This window comes from Thamnophis elegans, chromosome Z (genome assembly GCF_009769535.1).
Source record: "Thamnophis elegans isolate rThaEle1 chromosome Z, rThaEle1.pri, whole genome shotgun sequence".
In the NCBI taxonomy this organism is placed as follows: Eukaryota; Metazoa; Chordata; class Lepidosauria; order Squamata; family Colubridae; genus Thamnophis; species Thamnophis elegans.
Window position 1 is genome coordinate 65,042,809 of NC_045558.1, and position 23,716 is coordinate 65,066,524.

Consider the following 23,716-nt stretch of genomic DNA (forward strand, 5'->3'; position numbering starts at 1 on the left):
CCTTCTGTATATCTTTTGTATGACCTTTTGTAACATCTTCGCACGCTGCGCAAATTTTTTAAACGGTATGGTGAGTGTATGGGACTTGTATGTGTGAATTGAATGATCCCACTTTTATTGTTATTATCGCTGTATTTTTGTGTTTTAATTATCATGTGGGGATTGTTGGTGTGAGCGCCTGAGTATGTCTGATTCGGAGGACCTGCCGGGGAATGCGGGGGTCACCGGGGTGGTTGGGGGGACCACGGCCACGGGAGTGGGTCGGAGCATTGCGGTTGTAACAGGGAGGGGCAGATATGGCGGGGACTTTAGGGCTGGCCATTACCGGGGAAGGAGGGTTCGCTACATCACAGAGATCCCTCCTTCCGGCCCTATGAGTCCCACTCCGAGGCCAGATGGCGCGAGTAATCAGGACCCTGGTCTCAGGCTGTTGTCGCTAAATGCCAGGTCTGTTGTTCACAAGGCTCCCCTTGTCCGGGACTTAATTTTAGACGAGAGGGCAGATCTGGCATGTATTACTGAAACCTGGCTGGGCACGTAGGGAGGAGTCCCCCTCGTAGAGATGTGCCCAGACGGATTTCAGGTGCTTCATCAGCCGAGAGCCCAGGGAAGGGGTGGCGGTGTGGCTATCGTTATCCGGGAGTCTTTAGCACCTCGTAGGATCCCTGCTCCGGAGCTTGTCGGGTGTGAGTCCCTGCTGGTGAAGTTGGACCTCAAGGGTCAAGTGGGTCTACTGCTAACGGAGCTGCCTCCCAATAGCGTTGCAGCAGCCCTCCCCTCGCTCCTCGAGTCAGTAGCTGAGCTAGCAATTGAGTTCCCCAGGCTTATGGTCCTGGGGGATTTCAATTTGCCTTCGCTCGGTGAACACTCTGATGGGGCGCAGGAGTTCATGGCTTCCATGACAGCCATGGGCTTGACCCAGGTAATTCGGGGCCCAACCCATTCAGCGGGTCACATGCTCGACCTCGTATTCCTCTCGGAGCAGTGGACTTGTGATCTTGGTCTGAGGGGTAATGAGATCATACCCCTGTCGTGGTCAGACCACTGCCTACTGAGGCTTGACTTCCGGAGGCCAAACCCCCACTGTAGGGAGGAGGAACTGACCAGGTGGTTCCGCCCCAGGCGACTTATGGACCCTTTGAGGTTCCAGACGGAGCTTGGGGTTATTCCTGATACTCTCGCCCACAGTTCGGCAGAGGCTCTGGTTGCAGCCTGGCACTCAGCAGCATCGGAGTCCCTTGACCGGATTGCGCCACTATGGCCCCTCCGGGTCGGCGGATCCCGGAGGCCTCCTTGGTTCACCGAGGAGCTCCGGGAGAAGAAGCGCCGGAGGAGATGCCTAGAGCACCTGTGGAGGTCCGATAAGTCCGAATCGAACCGAGCACTTTTAACAACTTGCACCAAGGAATATATCAGGGCATTGAGGACAGCAAAAAGAACGTATATTGCCACCTTGGTTGCGTCTGCTGAGTCCCGCCCAGCCGCCCTGTTTAGGATAACCCGCTCCCTCCTAAATAGGAGGGATACGGGGGACCCCCTGCAGGGTAAGGCTGAGGATTATGTCCAGTTCTTAGCGGACAAAGTTGCTCGGTTTCGGTCGGACTTGGACTCCACCTTTGCAGATCCAGCCGAGGCACAGGGGGATAACTTGGCAGACCATCTCTGGGTTGAGTTTCAGGATGTTTCCCCTGGGGATGTGGACAAGGCCATACGAGCTGTGAGTGCCTCCACGTGTGTACTGGACCCGTGTCCCTCCTGGCTGGTTGCCAACAGCAGGGAGGTGACACGAGGCTGGATCCAGGCGGTCGTTACCACCTCCCTTCGGGATGGGCACTTCCCCGCCGCACTTAAAGCGGCGGTGGTGAGACCCCTCCTGAAGAAACCATCCTTGGATCCAGCCATTTTCAACAATTACCGTCCAGTCTCCAACCTCCCCTTTGTCGGGAAGGTTGTTGAGAAGGTGGTGGCCTTCCAGCTCCAACGGTCCTTGGAGGAAGCTAGTTACCTTGACCCCTTCCAGTCTGGCTTCAGACCTGGTTACAGCACAGAAACCGCTTTGGTCGCATTGACCGATGATCTCTGGAGAGCCAGGGATGGAGGCCATGCGTCCATCCTGGTTCTCCTTGACCTCTCGGCGGCTTTCGATACCATCGACCATGGTATCCTTCTGCGACGACTGCGGGAGGTGGGGGTGGGAGGCACTGTTTTGCAGTGGTTCTCCTCCTACCTCTCGGACAGGTCGCAGTCGGTGTTGGTTGGGGGGCAGAGATCGTTCCCTAAGCCCCTAACATATGGGGTGCCGCAGGGTTCAGTCTTATCCCCCCTACTATTTAACATCTACATGAAACCGCTGGGCGAGATCATTCGGAGGCACGGGATAAAATACCACCAATACGCGGACGACACTCAGTTGTATCTGTCCGCCCCGTGCCAACTCAATGAAGCGGTGGACGTGATGAACCGGGGTCTTGAGGCCGTTAAGAACTGGATGAGAGCTAACAACCTGGTACTCAACCCGGACAAGACCGAGTGGCTGTTGTGTTTCCCTCCCAATAATTTGGCCAGTGTTCCATCGCTCAGGCTGGGGGTTCAAATTTTATACCCCTCAGATAGGGTTCGCAACTTGGGAGTCCTCCTGGACCCACAGCTGACCTTTGACCATCACCTGTCGGCTGTGACCAGGGAGGCATTTGCCCAGGTTCGCCTGGTGCGCCAGTTGCAACCCTACCTGAATCGGGAGGCCCTCACAACAGTCACCCGAGCCCTTGTGACCTCTAGGCTGGAATACTGCAATGTGCTCTACATGGGGCTGCCCTTGAAGAGCATCCGGCGACTTCAGCTAGTCCAGAATGCAGCCGCGCGAGTGATTGTGGGCGCACCGCGGTTCGCCCACATAACACCTATCCTCCGCGAGCTGCGCTGGCTACCTGTTGATCTCTGGGTGCGCTTCAAGGTGCTACTTACCATCCATAAAGCCCTCCATGGTAGTGGATCTGAGTACTTGAGAGACCGCCTCCTGCCAATTACCTCCCTTTGACCTATTAGATCGCACAGATTAGGCCTCCTCCGAGTTCCATCCGCCAGTCACTGCCGACTGGCGACTACGCGGAGGAGAGCCTTTTCAGTAGTAGCTCCGACCCTTTGGAACTATCTCCCCGTGGAGATTCGCACCCTCACCATCGTCCAGACCTTCCGCACAGCCCTTAAAATCTGGCTATCCCGTCAGGCCTGGGGATAAAGATTCTAATCCGCCCCACCCGAATGTTGAATCAAAGTTGTGTTTTATTGTTTATTTTTTTATTCATGTACTGTCTTATGTTTTGTCTTGCACACCCCCTCCCATGAATTGTAAGCCGCCCTGAGTCGCCTTAGGGAAAAGGGCGGCCTATAAATAATAAATAAAATCTTTAAAAAAAAATAAACCTAGTGGGGGGGGTGAACGCTCCTCCCTTATCTCAACATCCGGTTCTTAGGCGATTTCTCAAGGGGGCGGAGAATCTGAAACCCTCTGCGGTCCATCGATTCCCCTCCTGGGATCTTCCCACGGTCCTCCAGGCTCTAACGGAGGCTCCGTTTGAGCCTCTAAAAGAGGTTTCCCTCCAGCTACTGACCCTTAAGGTCGTTTTTCTGGTAGCCATCACTTCAGCCAGAAGGGTCTCAGAGATCAACGCCCTTTCCAGCAGAGCAGACCTCTGCACCTTCCTAGATAACAGGGTCGTCCTCAGACTCGACCCTTCCTTCATGCCCAAGATCAACTCCCCTTTCCACAGAGGGTTAGAGATCATCCTCCCGGATTTCTGTCCCCATCCCTCCGGGGAGAGGGAGAAATCCTGGCATAAGTTAGATGTTAGAAGAGCCCTACGCATCTACCTGAAGCGCACGGCACCCTTTCGACAATCAGAGGCCCTCTTCGTATCCTTCCAACCTTCCACCCGAGGGGCTAAGGCCCGGGGTCTTCAGGTTCCAGAGGGTATCACAGCACACTCCACTAAAAGTGCTCCCACCTCAGCCGCCTGGTCTTCCCAGGCTCCCCTAGAAGAGATTTGTCGAGCGGCCGCCTGGGCCTCCCTGTCTCCCTTCATTAAACACTACAGATTGGACGCCTACGCCTCTGCGGATGCCGCCTTTGGCAGGAGGGTCCTTCAGGGCATCCTGGACTCGCAGGGGGGCTCAGGCCCGTCCATTCCCTCCCAGGACAAATAACTTTGGTATGTCCCAATGGTTACTCCTCCCACACCTTCTCTTCGGAAACTGGCAGTTGGACTTACCTGAACTGCATGTTTCAACAAGAAGTGTGGGAGGAGTCACTTCCCGCCCGTTATGGCACCCCGCGCCATGAGGTAGGGCCTGAGCACGTCCAGGTTCAAGCAACGGCTAGGAAGAATTGGTGTTGGCTGTTTCTTTTTTGCTTCCTTTCAGATGCCGTTTCAGCCTTTCGGTTAATCTGGGTGGCCACAGGAGCAACAGGAGGTGTGGCTTCCAAAGATTTCCTCAATCTCCAATAGGCAAGCAGATTTGGTTAATACCCAATGGTTACTCCTCCCACACTTCTCGTCGAAACATGCAGTTCAGGTAAGTCCAACTGCCATTTTTACTTATGGGTGCTGAAGATGTATTTCTTCTTGAAATACATTGCACTTTTGGGAAATAATTAACAAACTTTGGGAACTAATATTGTTTGGGAGAATTGAACATTTTACCTCATTGATCAGATGTAATTTTTTTGTACTATTTTTGTTTTCTTATCATTCTTTGGCAACAGCAACCCTACCAGGTGGCACAAATAATGCATATTTCAGTTGAATTACTTCAGCACACATTTCCTCTCAACAGCTTCTCACATTAACTGCTAAGCAACTATCTTCTGCTATGTGCTCATGAATCAAGATTTTCATTATGTTTAATACAGAACAATCACGTTGACAAGCATTACGGTCAACCAGCATTCTTACCTCCAATCATCTTTGGAGAGATTAGACAAAATGTTCATCTCCTCATCATCTTGCAAAAGTTGAAATGCTGCACTTAGATGATGATTTTCTAACACAGACCGATCATTGTATAGAATGGCTGTATCTGACCTATAAAGCAAAAAAGCCAATTCTTATTTGCGAAGATTGGTTTTATTCTTCTAGTAATAGCTAAAAATATTATTGTGCAAGTACCAAATTATTCATTTTTAGTATTTATTATTTTGTAAGAAATGGATGAGAAAACCAAATTCCATTTTAATTCTTTCAGGCCAGAGAGGTTTCCCCCCATTTCATATGCATTTAATAAATTATTCTAAGAAGCTTCTTGAATGAGAAGTGAAACATCTTCAATTTCAGTTGCCTTTCTAAAAATATAATCTTTGGAACAACCTGATCTGAATGACTGAGAATCTCCATAGATAAATTATTCTATGGTATTTCATGAAAAGCACAGTCCATTGATTAAGCTTGTTTTTATTATTATTACTATTGTCCCTTTCCCTCAAAATGTTGTGGAATAAATCAAATTGCCAGATTATAGTAAAAAAAAAAAATCCATACAACCATTTTTATTCAGAGGCAAACTTCATTAACATTAAGGTCATATCTATTTCTAGGAAGTGGCTAGAAGGCAGTAATAATGGGATTAACAGAAAAATTATTACTATTCTTATTTTGTATTTTATGTTTTTAACAAATGAAAAGGAATGCTTCATTTTTCATTGCATGATATTAGTCTTGTATGAAAATTCATTGTGAAAAATCTCTGCAGGATCATGCAGTATATTTCATAGCTGAAATTGGTTTCAACATAATTTCCTTTTATTCAAGCTCAAAACAGTAACCATTTAAACAAGAAATATATTTCTTCCCCAACTTTCTTGGTAACTGGAAGAATGTGTGCATGCAATGTGAATGCTAACTTGCTCCATCAAAACCAGATGTTTACTGTTAGATAGGGGGTATGAGTGAAGAGACAGGAGGCTCCGTTGAGAGAAATATCCTTTATTTCCACTTCAGAAAATAACCCTAAGAAAGCAGTGCCTTTAACAGGGAGCTGTCCAACATTTCAGCCACTGACACTCATTCATTTCTTCCACCGGGGAAATGAACCAATGAGTGAAGCCCTACATTCTGAGTGAAGCCCTACGTTTGCTTCACTGTTATTTGAATATTCAACACCCCTTTCCTCCTGAACCATGCGTTACTCAATCATTTTCATTCAGAGGTCATAGTCCCATAGATAGGAAGGATTATGGTAGGTGCATCTGGACCTGCACAGCTCATTTGGCTCAGCAGCAGTGGTCTGAGTAGGCAGGTCTTTTGCCTCTCCCACTTCATCCTGCAGAAATGCCTCGAAGTTTTCTTGTGGCATAGCTGATTCTGTTGGCTTAACTTCTTCCCCAACTCTTCCCTGGACCCCTGGATCTTCAGAGATTCCTCACTGGATCCCTAGTTCTGCAAATAAGTGTTTACAAGTCTCCTTCCGGCCTGAGACTAATGTTGGGGTGTGGTTGAATTGGCTTGCAGTGTCCCTAGTTCTGTTTCTGCTTGTCACCTATAACTATGGTTTAATCATCTCCAGAGTTCATCAATTTGCCTTGTCCCTGTCTTATTTTCAGGGAAACATGGTAGTAGTTTATCTAACTTTTCATGCAAATCCCCCGTGACCCATCAAAACCGTGCTCGACTAAGCCGCGCCCGATTAAACCGCGTCGCTGACGTCAACAGGGCGACAACAGCCAGCACGGAGAAAGAAGGGCGCTTTAAATAGCGTTTTGAAAGCAAGCCGATTCAACTTAAGGTAAGGGTTAGGTTTAGGGTTAGGTTTAGGGTTAGGTTAAGGGTTATGGTTATGGTTATGGTTATGGTTATGGTTATGGTTAGGGTTAGGGTTAGGGTTAGGGTTAGGTTTAGGGTTAGGGTTAGGGTTAGGGTTAGGGGGTTAGGGTTAGGGTTAGGGTTAGGGTTAGGTGCTTGACCATTGATAGCCGGATGCCCTGGCATTGACAATTCATGGCAGATTCCTTGCTCTGCTAAGAAGATCTCAAATTGATTTGCTGTGAATTGTGGCCCATTGTTTGACACTATAATGTTCAGCAGGCCATATGTGGAGAAGAATTTTCTCAAAACCCTAATGACTGCTTCAGCTGTGGTATTAATGATGATTGCTACTTTGAGCCACTTAGAATAGGCATCTACCATGATGAGGAAAGTTTGTCCCTGAAATGGCCCTGCAAAATCTATATGTATTCATGCTGGTTCCACAGTACTGTGCTCCCATTCATGTGTGGGTGCAACAGGTAGTGCTGGTCTGGATTCATGGCAAGGCATGCATGTTGCAACCCATTTGTCTATCTCCTTATCCATCCTGAGCCAACAAACATAACTCCTAGCTAATGCTTTCATTCTAACCATGCCAGGATGACCCATGTGTATTGCCTCTAGTATGGATTCCCTTAATATTTGTGGTATCGCAACTCTATCACCCCATAGGAAACATCCTTTAAGGTGGACAATTCCAATTTCTGACTTTGAATGGCTTGAATTCACTTCCCATTGTTCCTTCTACCCCCTCCACACCCAGATTAAAATTTGTGCCAAAATTCTATCCTTGGCTGTTTGCCTCCTGATTTTGGCCATTGTCTTTGATTAACAGGATGGATGTGGCTGGTGCTGGGTCTTTAACAAGGTCTGGAAAAGGGCATTGATTGAGGGTGTCCCATGATCAATGGTTTTGCCCGGCCGATGGATGAGGCAATAGTTATAAGCGGCTAGCAAAACAGTTCACCTGGTCATTTTGGGTGACAATATGTTTGTGGTTGGTTTCCTGCGAGTAGAAGTTTGTGATCTGTGATTAATTCGAACTCCCTTCTATATAGATACTTGTGGAGATGCTTGACCCTTGCTACTGCAGCCAGCACTTCCTTATCCAGCTGGCTGTAGTTTCATTAGGTTTTTGACAACATCTTTGAGTAAAAGGTGATTGACACCTTACTGGCTGCCAAACAGTAACGTTTGGCAGCCAGTGGCTAAGGACAGCTCTAATGCCAAAAGGGGAAGCATCACAGGTTAATGTGAGGGGTAAGATTTCATTGAATTGTATAAGAATGCAATTTGATGTTAAAAATTCCTTTATGGCTTTGAAGGCAGATGCTTCTTTATGTCCCCAGATCCACTCTGTCTTTTTATTCAATAACTGGTGAAGCGGTTCAGCGACTGTTGCCTTCTGTGGCAGGAAAATGCTGTAAAAGTTCAACAAGCCTAGGAAAGCTTGAAGTTCTGTTTTATTGGTTGGAGTGGGGGCTTCTTGACTTGCCTTTATTTTATTGTTTGTGGGATGAATGCCCGACTCAACAATTAAATATCCCAAAAATTCAACTTGGGATATGGCTATCTGGCATTTTTCTTTCTTCACCTTAAGCCCTGCTTCCTGAAACTGACTCAGGACTATCCATAATCACTGGATTAATTGTTCCTTGTCTTTTGCTGCCATGAGGACATCATCAAAATAAGGCAACACACCTTGAATGCCCTGAAGGAGCTGCTCCATTATGCTTTGTATAATAAAGTCTTGGGGCCACACTTACCCCAAATTGCAATCTCTGGCATTTAAATACCCCTGTGTGTGTTACAATTGTTCGTGCCTCTGCCGTGGCATTGTCAACAAGCAACTGCTTGGGCGAAATCAAGTTTGGCAAAGATTTTTCCCTTGCCCTGAGAGTGCAACAGGTGTTGTACCACTGGGCACAGGATATGCACTCTGTTGCAATGCATTATTGGCTGTACATTTATAGTCAGCACAGAAATGAACAGAGCCATCTGGCTTGATTGGTGTGATAATTGGTGCCTCCCACTTTGCGTGATCAACTGGCTCCAAAACCTCTGTGCAATTAGTTTGTCTAATTCAGTGGTAACCTGGTCTCTACCACCTACTTGTAGGCGTTCCAGCTTTTATGGTGGGCGTTAGGGATTTTGTCCGATACTGAAGCACTTTCCTTTTTTTAATTTAATTGACTTCCCTACCTTATAAATCACCATTACTGTGGAACCGGTGGATGGTTAGAAAATTTTACTACTAACAGAGATACAAAAGTGGGCGGTAGGTATAAAAAGATTGACTACCACTGATCTAATTCTCATCTATTTTGGGGCAGAGAACAAAAGGGACTCTTTGTGGTTTCAGTCTGACAGGGGCTACTTGGGGGTCTAGGTTAAATGTAATAGGGGTCCCCTTATACTTGCCTAGGCTTTCATTGAAGACGTCACTGAATTTTGTTATCACAGGCTCTATGTCATCCTATTGGATAGTATTGATGCCAGTCAGTCCCAAACCCAGGGCATTGAACCACTCCAACCCGATCAGGCTGGGAAGGTCTTTGTTCACTATGGTCAGCGGTAGTGGCCCCTCAAATTGTTTGAATTGTATTTGGAAGAGCCCACACTGGGATGCATTTCCCTTGTTGGTCTTTTAAAAGAATCTTCTGCAGTTTTAGCTGCTTTCTGGTGAAACTCGGAATCATTTTTTATTTAATTTTTTATTTATTTATGCAAAATACATACACACAAAACTTAGATGTACACCACATTTACACAATACGATACAAACAGGAACTTCCTATTCTTTCTAATAGCAATTGCCAATCGATACCATTCTCCTTATATTATTTTCCCTTCTAGTATATTTCATTTGCATTTCACCATTCTTAATTCTCTTATTTTACTCATCTGTCTGCTATATTGGCTGATTACCGCTAGTAAATTTAAAACTCTTTGATGCATATATATGTGTTAATTCTCCTTAACTACTATTTTTGGGCTTTATTGTCTTCCTTCATTGATCCTAGTAAAAAAAACTTCGGGTTTCCAATCTATTTTGTCTCCTGCTATTGCCTCTAGCCAATTTTTGATCCTTTTCCAAAAAATTTTAGCCTTCTCACAAGTCATAAGTGGTAATATGTTCCATGTATTGATTCATTTCCAACATTTTGGGGAGGTATTTGCTGAGATTTTAGCTAAGTATTTAGCTAAAATACTTAGTATCCCCAAGTATTTCACTTTCTTAATTATTTGCATTTTGGTTGCTAATTCCAGTTGCTCTTCTTGCTTTTTTGTCATATTCTTGGTTATCATTTTTGTTTTGCTTTTATTGATTTTTCATCCCGCCACTTTGCCATATTCTTCTAATTTTTGAATTAATTTTGGACTGGATTCTAGTGGATCTTTTAAAACAAATACTAAGTCACCGGCATAGGCTTGGGACTTATATTCTTCATTTTTGAGTCTTAAACCTTTTATTGCCTGGTCCTTCCTGATTTCATTTAATAATATTTCCAGAGTTAATATAAACAGAAAGGAAAGAGTGGGGCTTCGCTGTCTAACTCCCTTTTTTATTTCAATCTTCTCAGTTAGTTCTCTGTTCATCAGAACTTTGGCAGTCTGACTGTTATAAAGTTTTTCTATCATTTTTGTAAATTTTTCTCTGAATTTCATCCTATCTAATTAGGTTATTATAAATTTCCAAATTACATTATCAAATGCTTTTTGTGTGTCAAGGAAAACCAGTTCCATTTGCTTTTCTGGATGCACCTCATAATACTCTATTATGCCTAGGATGACTCTCGTATTATTTTTAATATGTCTGTGAGGTAAAAATCCGTTATGGTCTGGGTGCATTCATTCATTTAAAACCTGTTTAATTTTTCCTGCCATAATTGCTGTGAATATTTTATAATCGGAATTCAGTAATGAAATTGGTCTATAATTTTGGATTTCTTGTAGTTGGCTTCTTCTTTCAGGATTAATGATATTATTGCTTCCGTCCATGATTCAGGCATTTTGGCCTTCTCTAAAACTTCGTTAAACATTTCCACTCCTAGTTCTTCCAATATTATTTTATTATATTTATATAACTCCACCGGTATTCCGTCTGGTCCTGGGATTTTATTATTTTTCTGGCTTTTCAGGACTAATCCCACTTCAGCTAATGTTATTGGCCTATCGTCTCCCTTTGTTCTTTTGAGATTGGGGTTATCTTTTCTGTGTTTAAATATTGTTTTATCTTAGTTTCCTCCACACTATCTTGCGCATATAGTTTTGTGAAATATTTATGAATAATATGCTTCTTTTCTTTTGCTTTATATTGAATTTTTTCCTCATTATCATTTAGTTGGCATATCATCCTTTTTTTCTCTTTCATTCTTCAGTCTGTATGCCAACAATCATCCAGCTTTGTTGGCTTGTTCAAAATAATTTTGTTTGGCCGCATTAATTTTCGGTGCTAATTCTTTTTGCATTATTAAGTTGCTCTTATGTTTTATCATCTTTCTTTTTTCTTTTTTAATTTTATTCTTTGGGTCTTTCTGTAATTCAGCTTTGGCTTCCTTAAATTCTTTTTGCATACATTTGTGTTGTTCTTTTTGTTTTCTAATTTTTTTTGCAATGTAGGCGATCGTGAGGCCTCTTGTTTATGCTTTCATAGTATCCCAGAGAATTTGAATTGAGGTGTCTTCTTTTTTATTTATTCTAAAGAAAAGTTTTAATTCTTTCTCCAGCATTTGAATATATTCTATTTCATTTACAATATTTGACTTCATCATTAATCTTTTTCTTCTTTTTTGGCCTTTCCATCTTAATTTTATTGGGTTATGATCTGCCCATTCATTTGCTTCAATTTCAATTTCCTCTAATTGATTACATAGTCCAGATGATATCCAGACCATGTCAATTCTTGATAAGGACTAGTGGGGGTTCGAATAAAAGGTATATTGCTTTCTTGTTTTGTGCCTTTCTCTCCAAATATCATGTAGTTTATATTCCATTGCCATCTCAAAAAAGGATTTAGGTAACATTTTTTTTCTTCTGGTTTCATAGTCCATTTTTTATCCACTATTGCATTATAATCCCCAATTAAGCAAATATTTTCATATTCTAGTTCATTTATTTTGTGTAGTTTCCTATAGAATTCCTCTTGCTTCTGATTTGGTGCATATATCGCTATTAATAATATCGGATTTTCTGTTATCTCTAATTCAATCATTAGAATCCTGCCTTCTTCATCAGAGTAGACAGCTTTGGAGTTTATTTTTTCCTTTATATAAACTGCTATCCCACTTTTTTTTATTTGCCAATGCTGTATATAATTTCCCTAAGTTTTTGTTTTCCAGTAAATTAATATGCTCCCTTTTAATGTGCACGTCCTGTATACAAGTTATATCCGCCATCAGCTTCCTCAGTTTGTTAAACATCTGCAGGTTGGGGGGGGGGGGGTTGGTTTTTTTTTTTTTTTGTGCATTCAGTCCATTCACGTTTATCAAGATAACTGTTATTTCCTGGTCCATCTTTAGATGGGGTGTTTTTTATTGCTTCTGGTTTGTATATGTGTATGTGTCTGTCTGTATGTATGTGTGTGTGTGTGTGTGTGTGTGTGTATGTATGTATGTATGTATATGTATATTAAATATTTAATATTGGGTTTCTGTCGTGGTGGACTCTTGTGACGAGCCGATTGGCAGATGATGGAAGCAGTTAGCTTCCTCCCATAATTGGGGCTTACCAGGGGTTGTAAAAATCTAATAGATATCTTTCACCCTGGCTTCGCTGATAACGGATAAGAGCCTGTGGCCTAATGGCTAAGATCTTTGCCTAGTATGTAATATAGCCCAGGTTCAAATCCCAGTAAGGGTATGGCTAGCTGATGAGAGCTAAATAGCTTGAAATAGATCTATACTAGTCTCCCTTTATTTATTTATCAGCACAAATAATAAACACACACACACACACACACATATACATACATACATACATACATACATACATACATACATATACACACACACACACACGCACACATACACATACATACACACACACACACATACTGAGGAGAGGGTAACACCTAGTGGAGTATAAATTCGAACAGTGAAGACTGATGCAAGAGAAGTAACTGTGACACAAGCTGCACTATATACATATATATATATAGTCCAGCTTGTGTCACAGTTATTTCTCTTGCATCAGTCTTCACTGTTCAAATTTATACTCCACTAGGTGTCACCCTCTCCTCAGTATCACTGTCCATTCCATCAATACCATCAGTAATCACAGCAGACCCGGGGCCAAAAACAAAACAGGGGGGGGTAAAGAGCCCTCCAACCATTCCGAAACAATCCTCTTTCTACTGTCTCTAACCCAGTTCTAGCTCCCGAGAAGAGTAAATACTATACATTTGTAAAGTGTCCGCTCCAAAAAAAAAAAAGAACACTTGTTCCCTTCATTACCTGAATTTATTGTTCCTAATTGAAACTCTGTTCCAAGTTCAGCTATTCTTTGGAAAGACAAAAGAGTAGAAAGAGGAGCAGAAAATAAAATCAACCACCAGCCGAAATGTTATACAATCCTTTGTATGCTTTTCAGGTTTTCTCAGCAGCCAATATATCCCACTCCTGTTGTCTGATAAGTTCCCTGAAGGAATGAGGCAGGAGGCTCCTGAGGTAAGTCAACAGCAGTTTATTAACAGAACTGAACAGCAGACAGGTTAGCAGTAGACAGGGACCTCCCCCCTGCTTGACAGCTATTTATACAGAGCTGTCAAGCAGGGAGGCCAATAGCCGCGCGTCTGACAGCCTGCGCTCAGCCATGCCATGCCAGAGCCAATCAGGTGTGGCCTGGCTGTTGCTGGCTGTCATTCGTAACTACGAGGACTAAACAATATATCCTTTGTATGCTTTCCAGGTTTTCTCAGCACACAATATATCCTGCTCCTGTTGTCGATGCCGGCTTTTCTTTTTCCTCCTTCTCCTATCAGTTTTCTCACTGTGGCCACTTCGGTTCTATTATTCACACTGTCACTTTCAACTCACTGTCTCAGCTCTCCCTACTTTTTTGGCAATGATCTGGACTGCAAAAACAGCCTCCGTCACAGAGCTTTTTTCTTTCCAGCTCACCCTCTCAGCCAATTTCACATTGTCCTCCTTTTCTTTGGGTTGTCAATGATAACAGATGTCTCGATTTCAACTGCTTTCTTTATCTGCTTCCCTCTTATGCGGTCATCATCACTCGGGTCCTGTCCAAGCGGCAGGATAGAACCTCATCTTTTAAGTGGGAATCACTTTCTTTATGGTAGTCCAGGATACGATAGACAAATAGGATCCAAATTGAATGAAATTTTCTTGATTTATATACATCAGCATGCCCCACTATTGTTTGATGGATTTCTCTTACTTCTGCTGGCCACTTGTCTCCCCTCTTGTATTTTGAAATTGGTGCCTTCCAGAAACTCGGCTGAGACTCATGTGGCTATGTCTGGGTTATCAGTGGTCTTAAGGGGTGATAGGTGGCTTGGCTTGCTCGACAAGCCTTGGCTATGTGGCCTTTTCACTCACATCACCAGCAAATTGCATCTTTAAATTTACAAACCACCCTGGGGTGATTCCCACCACAACCAGCACAAACTGATGGTCTCTGCCTCACTTCTGTCTGTCTGGCACTCCAGTCAGATTTTATTTGGTGGATGTCCTCATCCTCTTCAGTACTTATGTTGTTCTCCAGGCATGCCCTCTGAATGCCTGGCTGCTGTTCCCTGCGGGGAATGGACACTGCTCATCTTTCAGATAGTAGCACCTGACTTCTTAGATGTCTCAGTGGCCCGTGATTCCTCTAGGGCATCCTTAAATGTGATGTTCCTCTTAGCTAACAGTCACTTTTGCAGGCTTAAATCCTGCATCCCCAATATTAGCCTATCTCGCATCATTTCCTCCAGATTAATAAATAAACATTCAGCTGCAATCTCCCTCAAATTAGCAACAAAGTCTCACCCATTTTCTGATTTCTGAAGTAGAATTCATGCCATCAGGCTAATGGGGATGCTGAGGGTGAATAACGCTCTTTCAAGGTATCTTGCAGGGTGTTTCATTCAATAGTCTGAAAGGGATTTAGCCATCTTGTAGATTTGCGGTTCACAGTAACTCAAGAATAGTGCCCTTTTTGGGGATCTGACAAGTCTAGGAGGTTATTAGCTTCCATGAACATTCAAAATCACCCCATGTACAAGGACCACTTCTCCGTAGCCAGATCAAAGGGTGCTGGTTGTGCATGTGTTGTCATCTTGGGATGGCCAATTGCAGGTTGCAGGGTTTCTGCAAAGATGGCCACTGATGCTACGTGCTGTGCCATCTTTTGTTCTGTTCTAGTATCCCATCTTCATAGCCAGTGTTAGATAGGGGGTATGAGTGAAGAGGCAGGTTGTTCCATTGAAAGAAATATCCTTTATTTCCACACTGGAAAATAACACTAAGAAAGCCATGCCATGGCAGCTCCCTTTAACAGGGAGCTGTCCAATACATCAGCTACTGACATTTATTTCTCCCACTGGAGAAATGAACCAATGAGTGAAGGCCTACATTGGTTTAGTGGTTTAGTGGTTTATTAGCATTTGTAGGCCGCCCTTTTCCCTGAGGGGACTCAGGGCGGCTCACAGAAAACCAGGGAGAGGGGAATACAATATTAAGACAACAACATATAATAAAAATAGTAAGCAACATTCATTCATCATTCGGGCGGGGTAGCAATTCTTATCCCCAGGCCTGACGGGCGAGCCAGTTCTTCAAGGCTACATTGGCTTCACTCCTACTTGAATATTCAACATTTACTTGTCACCTTTTTACTAAAGTCCTCCCACAGGGACCCAAATATTATTCTCTATTATTCATCATATGTCCATCAGCTCATCAGTTTCATGACACGCTGAAGTGTTACTGCACTTCATACAGAGGAAGCTTATAGGCTGATCCCTGACAATGAACATTAACAATGATATAATTTCAAAATATCTGTCTTTTTCCTTACATATATTTCCTTAAATCATCTGTTCAGGACTAGGTAATATTTTAGTTCCTCCCCTACTCATTCCCTAAGTTTTACAATACCTGAATTATGAGCTTTTCTGAACCCTATCTATAACTTTCATTGTAGAAATTTGATGGATAACAATGCTTCTGCCCTATTTATTGGCATTTTATCTTTAATTTATTCCAACTGAGTTAGTATGTCCATCCTCACTCTTCTTGACCTTTTTGATACCATTAACTAGCAATTGGAGTTGAGAGTGGGCAGCACAGTTTTGTGTTGATTCATCTCCTTACTCTGAGCCTGGTTCTGCACAGTGTTGTTAGGAAGTGAGAGATCCAACCCACAGCCCTTCTTTGTAAGTACATCAGGATTTGTCCTCTCTCGCCTCCTTTTTAGCACTACATGGATGAAATCACCTACACTAGTGAAATCACCCATCACTTCAGGATGAGGCATTGTCAGTATGCATATGATATCCAATTGTGTATCTCCATCTTGAGTGAATTAAGGGATGTTGTGGATGTTCCAGTTGGCTTCCTGGCCCAATGGAGTATCATTTTTAAAGCCATTCATGGCATAGGGCCATGTCTCATCCAAATTATAGTTACATGTTGTAATAAGTCAAGCAGAGGATATATGTTATAGACTCTATCAGCTAAAGATTTTTGCCTGACAGGATCCATGAAGAGAGTCTGATCTACTCTTGTTCCTGTCCTATGGAATAATGTGCCCCACCCATAATTAGATCAATCCCTGGCCTACCAAAAGAACATGAAGACCTGGCTCTCCCAATCTGCATGTGTATCAAAAAGTGAAATAAAACTTTGAGGATGGTTGGTGGCCTGAGAACGCTCTCTCTGTTTTTTAACTTATCTTTTATCATTATTCTTATTTATTTGTCATTTACTTTTAATTATAACAGTACCTTTCTTATGATTTTATGACTTTTTATCTGTAAATTGCTCAAATGACTTAAATAGTAATACCAAAATTTGATTTAGAAATAAAAATCCTCTCATGAAAAGCCAACTGAATTTTCTTTTTATAGTCTTTATAGTAATTTATAGTCTTTATGGTAATTTATTATTCACATTCTCTTCCTTTTCTTTTCCTTTTATATCCAATATCATCAGTTCTAGACTACAATTTTTGAAAAAAATAATTCACCTACACAAATAATTCATCATGGTTTTAGCTTCCATTTAAGACCTATAAACAATTATAAATAATATAATTGGAGTGGACTTTGTCTTCTTCCTGTCTTTTATATGTCTAATCTGGGTGCAGGCAATCTGCAGTTCTGGAGCTGCATGCAGCTTTTTCAGCCCTCTGCTGTGGCTCCCGCCACCGCTGCCAGCCATGCGCAGCACAGTGAAAGTTAATGTGCTTCCCAATGTGGGAGATGGGGTCCCCTCCTCCTCCTGGAGCCCATTAAAATGTGGAGCTACAATGTGGCCCTCCCCACTCGCCCCTGACAATAGCAGCAGCATTGACTGCAGTGCAGCATGGGGCGGATCAGTGTCTCGGGGTGGAGAGCAGTTCACACGTCCAGCACCAAACAAGGCCAGAAGTAGCTGATCACCATTTCCTGCTGCAGTCAGAGGAGAGAGAGGGGGGGAGAGGGAGATATTTGACTCAACTTGATTCAACTCCATCTGCTCTGCTTTCTCCGCCTTTGCCCAGTTTTGCAAGGATTCAGTGGACGCAGCCTTGGTGATGGGGTCGTCACATACTTCACCTGCCAAGCATCTTTGCAGGCACATGAGGACTATATTTTCTGCCCACTTTGGACTGAGTTGTAGGATATGTAAGCATGCCTGTGTGAGTGTGCTGCTGATTGGGATGATGCTTCTCTGAAATCTGTGTGATCATCTAACATAGCAACCTCATGGTGCTGTGATGTAGCACCTGACAGTCAGTCCTTTTGCAATGCAAGTTTTATTTTTGTATCTTTCCAGAGACAGAGAGAACATGGCTGAATTTCCTTACAGTTATTCCCTGGGTACGAGTTGAGGAGTGGGGGTGGGGGGTGGGGAGTGTGGGAGGGAGGGGGGGAGAGAGAGACAGAGAGAGATAGAGAGGGGGAAGAGAGAGAAGAGAGGGGAGAGAGGGGGAGGGAAAGAGAGGAAGGTAAAGAGAGAGAAAGAAAGAAAGAAAGAGACAGAGAAAGAGAGAGACACAGAGAGAGGGGGAGAGGAAGGGGGAAAGAGAAAGATAAAGACCGAGTGGCTGTTGTGTTTTCCTCCCAATAATTTGACCACCGTACCATCAATCAGGCTGGGGGGACAAAACTTATACCCCTCAGATAGGGTCCGCAACTTGGGAGTCCTCCTGGATCCACAGCTGAGTTTTGATCACCATCTATCAGCTGTGACCAGGGGGGCATTTGCCCAGGTTCGCCTGGTGCGCCAGTTGCGGCCCTACCTGAATCGGGAGGCTCTCACGACAGTCACTCGAGCCCTTGTGATCTCTAAGCTGGAATACTGCAATGTGCTCTACATGGGGCTGCCCTTGAAGAGCACCCGGAGACTTCAGCTAGTACAGAACGCGGCCGCGCGAGTGATCGTGGGCGCACCTCGGTTCGCCCACATAACACCTATCCTCCGCGAGCTGCGCTGGCTGCCTGTGGATCTCCGGGTGCAATTCAAGGTCTTACTTACCACCCATAAAGCGCTCCATGGTAGTGGATCTGACTATCTGAGAGACCGCCTTCTGCCAATAACCTCCCTGCGTCCCATCAGATCGCATAGAGCGGGCCTCCTCCGTATTCCATCCGCCAGTCAGTGCCGACTGGCGACCACCCGGAGGAGAGCCTTCTCAGTTGCTGCTCCGACGCTATGGAACAATCTCCCCGTGGAGATTCGTACCCTGACCACAGTCCAGGCCTTCCGTACAGCACTCAAGATCTGGCTAGCCCGTCAGGCCTGGGGATAAATTTTATTGCCCCTCCCGAATGCTGAGTGAATGTTGTGTTTTAGTACTTTTTAGTTATCTCACATTTTTTTTTCTCTGTAATTTGTCTTTCACCCCCTTTCCCTTACTATTGTAAGCCGCCCTGAGTCCCCTCAGGGAAAAGGGCGGCCTATAAATGCTAAATAAATACGAAATACGAAATACAAAGGGAAGGGAAAGAGAGAGAGAGAGAAAGGTAAGGAAAGAGAGAGGAAAGGAGGGAAAGAGAACGAGAGACAGAGAGGAAGGGGAAGAGAGAGAGAGACAGAGACAGAGACAGAGATAGATGATAGATAGATAGATAGATAGATAGATAGATAGATAGATAGTCAGTCAGTCATGTGACTGGGTGGGAGTGAGTGACCATGCGCATGCGTGAGAATGAGAATGGCTGCCGAGTCTTACCGCTCCGGCTACCGAAAGACAGCAAAGAAATAATTCGGATGACCAGGACCCCGGACATGGAAGCAGAGGGGTTCCTGCAGAGCACGGACGTTTGGGCTCTTCAGGGAGGTAACTATTTGAGGAGGGGGCTGCATTTGAGCGGCTCCTGGATGGCGTTGCCTCCCCCGTCTCTTTCATTGACCTACTTACACAGCTGGCTGGCGGCGGCGGCGGAGACGGCTTTGTGCGAGAGGCGGCGGTTTCGGCCCCGTTGCCCTGGGAAGTGTTGGACCTTTCCTTTGACTGAGCAGTGCCGAGGCGTTGGTTTGTGCCCTGAAGAGGGGGTGGGGAGCCCAGGAGAGATGTCTATCGGGACTGGGGGACTGGCTTTTTGCCCCCACCATAGCCCTGTGGACTCCCCCCCTTCCCTCCTGGCGCGGCGTTTTCTTTCGCTTTTGCCGCTGTCCCTACGAGGCCCCACGTTGCCTGACCATCTTTCTGCTCGGACTGGGACTCAAGGAACCCAACGATGGGCCTCCTGTGGTGACCAGTGCCATCCATTGCTGCTACTGCCTCAGGAGTATCGCGTTAGCCACCGCTATTGCTATCATTTTGTATTAGACGCCATTACTCCGGAGAGACAACGAGCTGGCAGCTTGGACTCCCCCCAGTGGCCACTATTGCAACTGCAGCCCTCGGATTTTTATATGTATGAACGAACTACACCTGTTCAATCAGTGTCACCCCTCTCTGCCCCAGTGTCACTACTGCAGCCACTCAGACTCTGCCTTTTACTACATGTTTGGCAGTCCGGACTTAACATCTTTGGCAGGCCCCTAAATCATCTAGACTCCTGGGACTTTTCAATCCTACCAGAGGGAGGGAGGCACCATCCTCCCCCCTCTATGTATCTTCAGTGGATTGGAACTGGGCCTTTAACCATCTTGCCAATTAATTGCCATAGGAAGGGAGAGGAGTGGAGTACCTCTCCCCCCCTCCCCCCCTAGGGGAGGGTGGAGGACACCTTGGACTATCACAAGCTTAGTACGGACTTGCCAACTTGCGCAACTTTTAATTTTTAAATTTTAATTTTTTAAACTGGTATGTTGAGTGCATGGGATTGTCTGGGATGGTGTGAATGATCTCACTTTTATTATTATTATTGTTGTAATTTGTGTTTTTTAATTACTCGTGAGGACTGCTTGTGTGAGAGCTTGGGTATGATTGACTCGGAGGACCTGCCGGGGTTTGCGGGGGTCACCGGGGTGGTCGGGGGGACTATGGCCACGGGAGAGGGTCGGAGCATTGCGGTCATAACAGGGAGGGGCAGATATGGCGGGGACTTTAGGGCAAGCCATTACCGGGGAAGGAGGGTTCGCTACATTACAGAGATCCCTCCTTCCGGCCCTATGAGTCCCACTCCAAGACCAGATGGCGCGAGTAGTCAGGACCCTGGTCTCAGGCTGCTGTTGCTAAATGCCAGGTCTGTTGTTCACAAAGCTCCCCTCGTCCGGGACTTAATTGTTGACGAGAGGGCAGACCTGGCATGTATTACTGAAACCTGGCTGGGCACAGAAGGAGGAGTCCCCCTTGTAGAGATGTGCCCAGAGGGATTTCAGGTGCTTCATCAGCCGAGAGCCCAGGGAAGGGGTGGCAGTGTGGCTATTATTATCCGGGAGTCTCTGTTACCTCGTAGGGTCCCTGCTCCGGAGCTTGTCGGGTGTGAGTCCCTGCTGGTGAAGTTGGACCTCAAGGGTCAAGTGGGTTTGCTGCTAACGTACCTGCCTCCCAACTGCGTTGCAGCATCCCTCCCCTCGCTCCTCGAGTCAGTAGCCGAGCTGGCAGTTGAGCTCCCCAGGCTTATAGTTCTGGGGGACTTTAACCTGCCATTGCTCGGTGAACGCTCTGACGGGGTGCAGGAGTTCATGGCTTCCATGACAGCCATGGGCTTGACCCAGGTAATTCGGGGCCCAACTCATACAGCGGGTCACATGCTCGACCTCGTATTCCTCTCGGAGCAGTGGATGCGTGATCTTGGTTTGAGGGGTAATGAGATCATACCCCTGTCGTGGTCAGACCACTGCCTACTGAGGCTTGACTTCCGGAGGCCAAACCCCCACCGTAGGGAGGAGGAACCGACCAGGTGGTTCCGCCCCAGGCGACTTATGGACCCTTTGAGGTTCCAGACGGAGCTTGGGGTAATTCCCGACACTCTCGCCCACAGTTCGGTGGAGACTCTGGTTGCTGCCTGGCATTCGGCGGCGTCGGAGTCTCTTGACCGGATTGCGCCACTACGGCCCCTCCGGGTCAGCGGATCCTGGAGACCTCCTTGGTTCACCGAGGAACTCCGGGAGAAGAAGCGCCGGAGGAGACGCCTAGAGCACCTGTGGAGGTCCGATAAGTCCAAGGAGAACCGAGCACTTTTGACTACCTGCACCAAGGATTACATCCGGGCACTAAGAGTTGCCAAAAGAACGCATATCTCTGCCTTGGTAGCGTCCGCCGAGTCACGCCCAGCCGCCCTGTTTAGGATCACCCGCTCCCTCCTTAATAGGAGGGATGCGGGAGACCCCTTGCAGGGTAGGGCTGAGGACTATGCCCAGTTCTTGGCGGACAAAGTTGCTCGGTTTCGTTCGGACTTGGACTCCACTGCCGTAGATCCAGCCGAGACACAGGGGGATTACTTGGTAAACCATCTCTGGGTTGAGTTCCAGGATGTTGCCTCTGGGGATGTGGACAAGGCCATTCGAGCTGTGAGTGCCTCCACCTGTATTCTGGACCCGTGTCCCTCCTGGCTGGTTGCCAACAGCAGGGAGGTGACACATGGCTGGATCCAGGCGGCCGTGACCACCTCCCTTCGGGAGGGGCACTTCCCCGCCGCACTTAAGACGGCGGTGGTGAGACCCCTCCTGAAGAAACCATCCTTGGATCCAGCCATTTTAAACAACTATCGTCCTGTCTCCAACCTCCCCTTTATTGGGAAGGTTGTCGAGAAGGTGGTGGCCTTCCAGCTTCAATGGGCCTTGGAGGAAGCTATCTATCTTGACCCCTTCCAGTCCGGCTTCAGACCCGGTTACAGCACTGAAACCGCTTTGGTCGCATTGACCGATGATCTCTGGAGAGCCAGAGATGGAGGCCATACGTCCATCCTGGTTCTCCTTGACCTCTCAGCGGCTTTCGATACCATCGACCATGGTATCCTTCTGCGACGACTGCGGGAGGTGGGGGTGGGAGGCACTGTTTTGCAGTGGTTCTCCTCCTACCTCTCGGACAGGTCGCAGTCGGTGTTGGTCGGGGGGCAGAGATCGTCCCTGAGGCCCCTAACATATGGGGTGCTGCAGGGTTCGGTCTTATCCCCCCTACTATTTAACATTTACATGAAACCGCTGGGCGAGATCATCCGGAGGCACGGGATAAAATACCATCAATATGCGGACGATACACAACTGTATCTGTCCGCCCCGTGCCAACTCAATGAAGCGGTGGACGTGATGAACCGGGGCCTTGAGGCCGTTAAGAACTGGATGAGCGCTAACAAACTGGTACTCAACCCGGACAAGACCGAGTGGCTGTTGTGTTTCCCTCCCAACAATTTGGCTGACATTCCAACACTCAGGCTGGGGGGTCAAATTTTATACCCCTCAGATAGGGTCCGTAATCTAGGAGTCCTCCTGGATCCACAGCTGACTTTTAACCATCAGTTGTCGGCTGTGACCAGGGGGGCATTTGCCCAGGTTCGCCTGGTCCGCCAGTTACGGCCCTACCTGAACCGGGAGGCTCTCACAACAGTCACTCGAGCCCTTGTGATCTCTAGGCTGGAATACTGCAATGGGCTCTACATGGGGTTGCCCTTGAAGTGCATCCAGCGACTGCAGTTAGTCCAGAATGCAGCCGCGCGAGTGATAGTGGGCGCACCGCGGTTCGCCCACATTACACCCATCCTCCGCGAGCTGCACTGGCTACCTGTCGATCTCCGGGTGCACTTCAGGGTATTGATGACCACCTTTAAAGCACTCCATGGTAGTGGATCTGGGTACTTGAGAGACCGCCTTCTGCCGATTGCCTCCCTTCGACCGATTGGATCGCACAGATTGGGCCTCCTCCGGATTCCATCTGCCAGTCAATGTTGACTGGCGACTACACGGAGGAGAGCCTTTTCTGTTGCAGCTCCGACCCTGTGGAACGATTTCCCCGTTGAGATTCGTACCCTCACCACCATCCAGACCTTCCGCACGGCCCTTAAGACCTGGCTCTCCCAGCAGGCCTGGGGATAAGTTTTTAAATTACCCGCCCGAGTGTTGACTGTTGAATGCAAGTTGGTGTTTTATTATCTATCTTGTTTACTCACTGTTTGTCTTGTATTATTGCACCCCCTTCCCGTGATTGTAAGCCGCCCTGAGTCCCCTCAGGGAGAAGGGCGGCCTATAAATCGTAATAAATGTCTAAAAAATGTCTAAAAATGCCCACCCAGGTTTTGTGTCTCCTGGTGTTTTCTTTTCTGTGGGAAACAAGTCCAAATGTGTTTAAGGTTGTAACAAACCAACAGATGGTTTAGCACA

General features: G+C 46.1%; 1 protein-coding gene across 1 annotated transcript in view; it reads right to left on the reverse strand.

The window, feature by feature from the left end:
• PDE1C (phosphodiesterase 1C) overlaps window positions 1-23,716 on the reverse strand; it is a 509,951-nt gene that overhangs the window by 44,901 nt on the left and 441,334 nt on the right. The window contains 1 exon segment of the mRNA XM_032235871.1: window positions 4,953-5,081. Coding sequence (XP_032091762.1) covers window positions 4,953-5,081 — 129 coding nt within the window.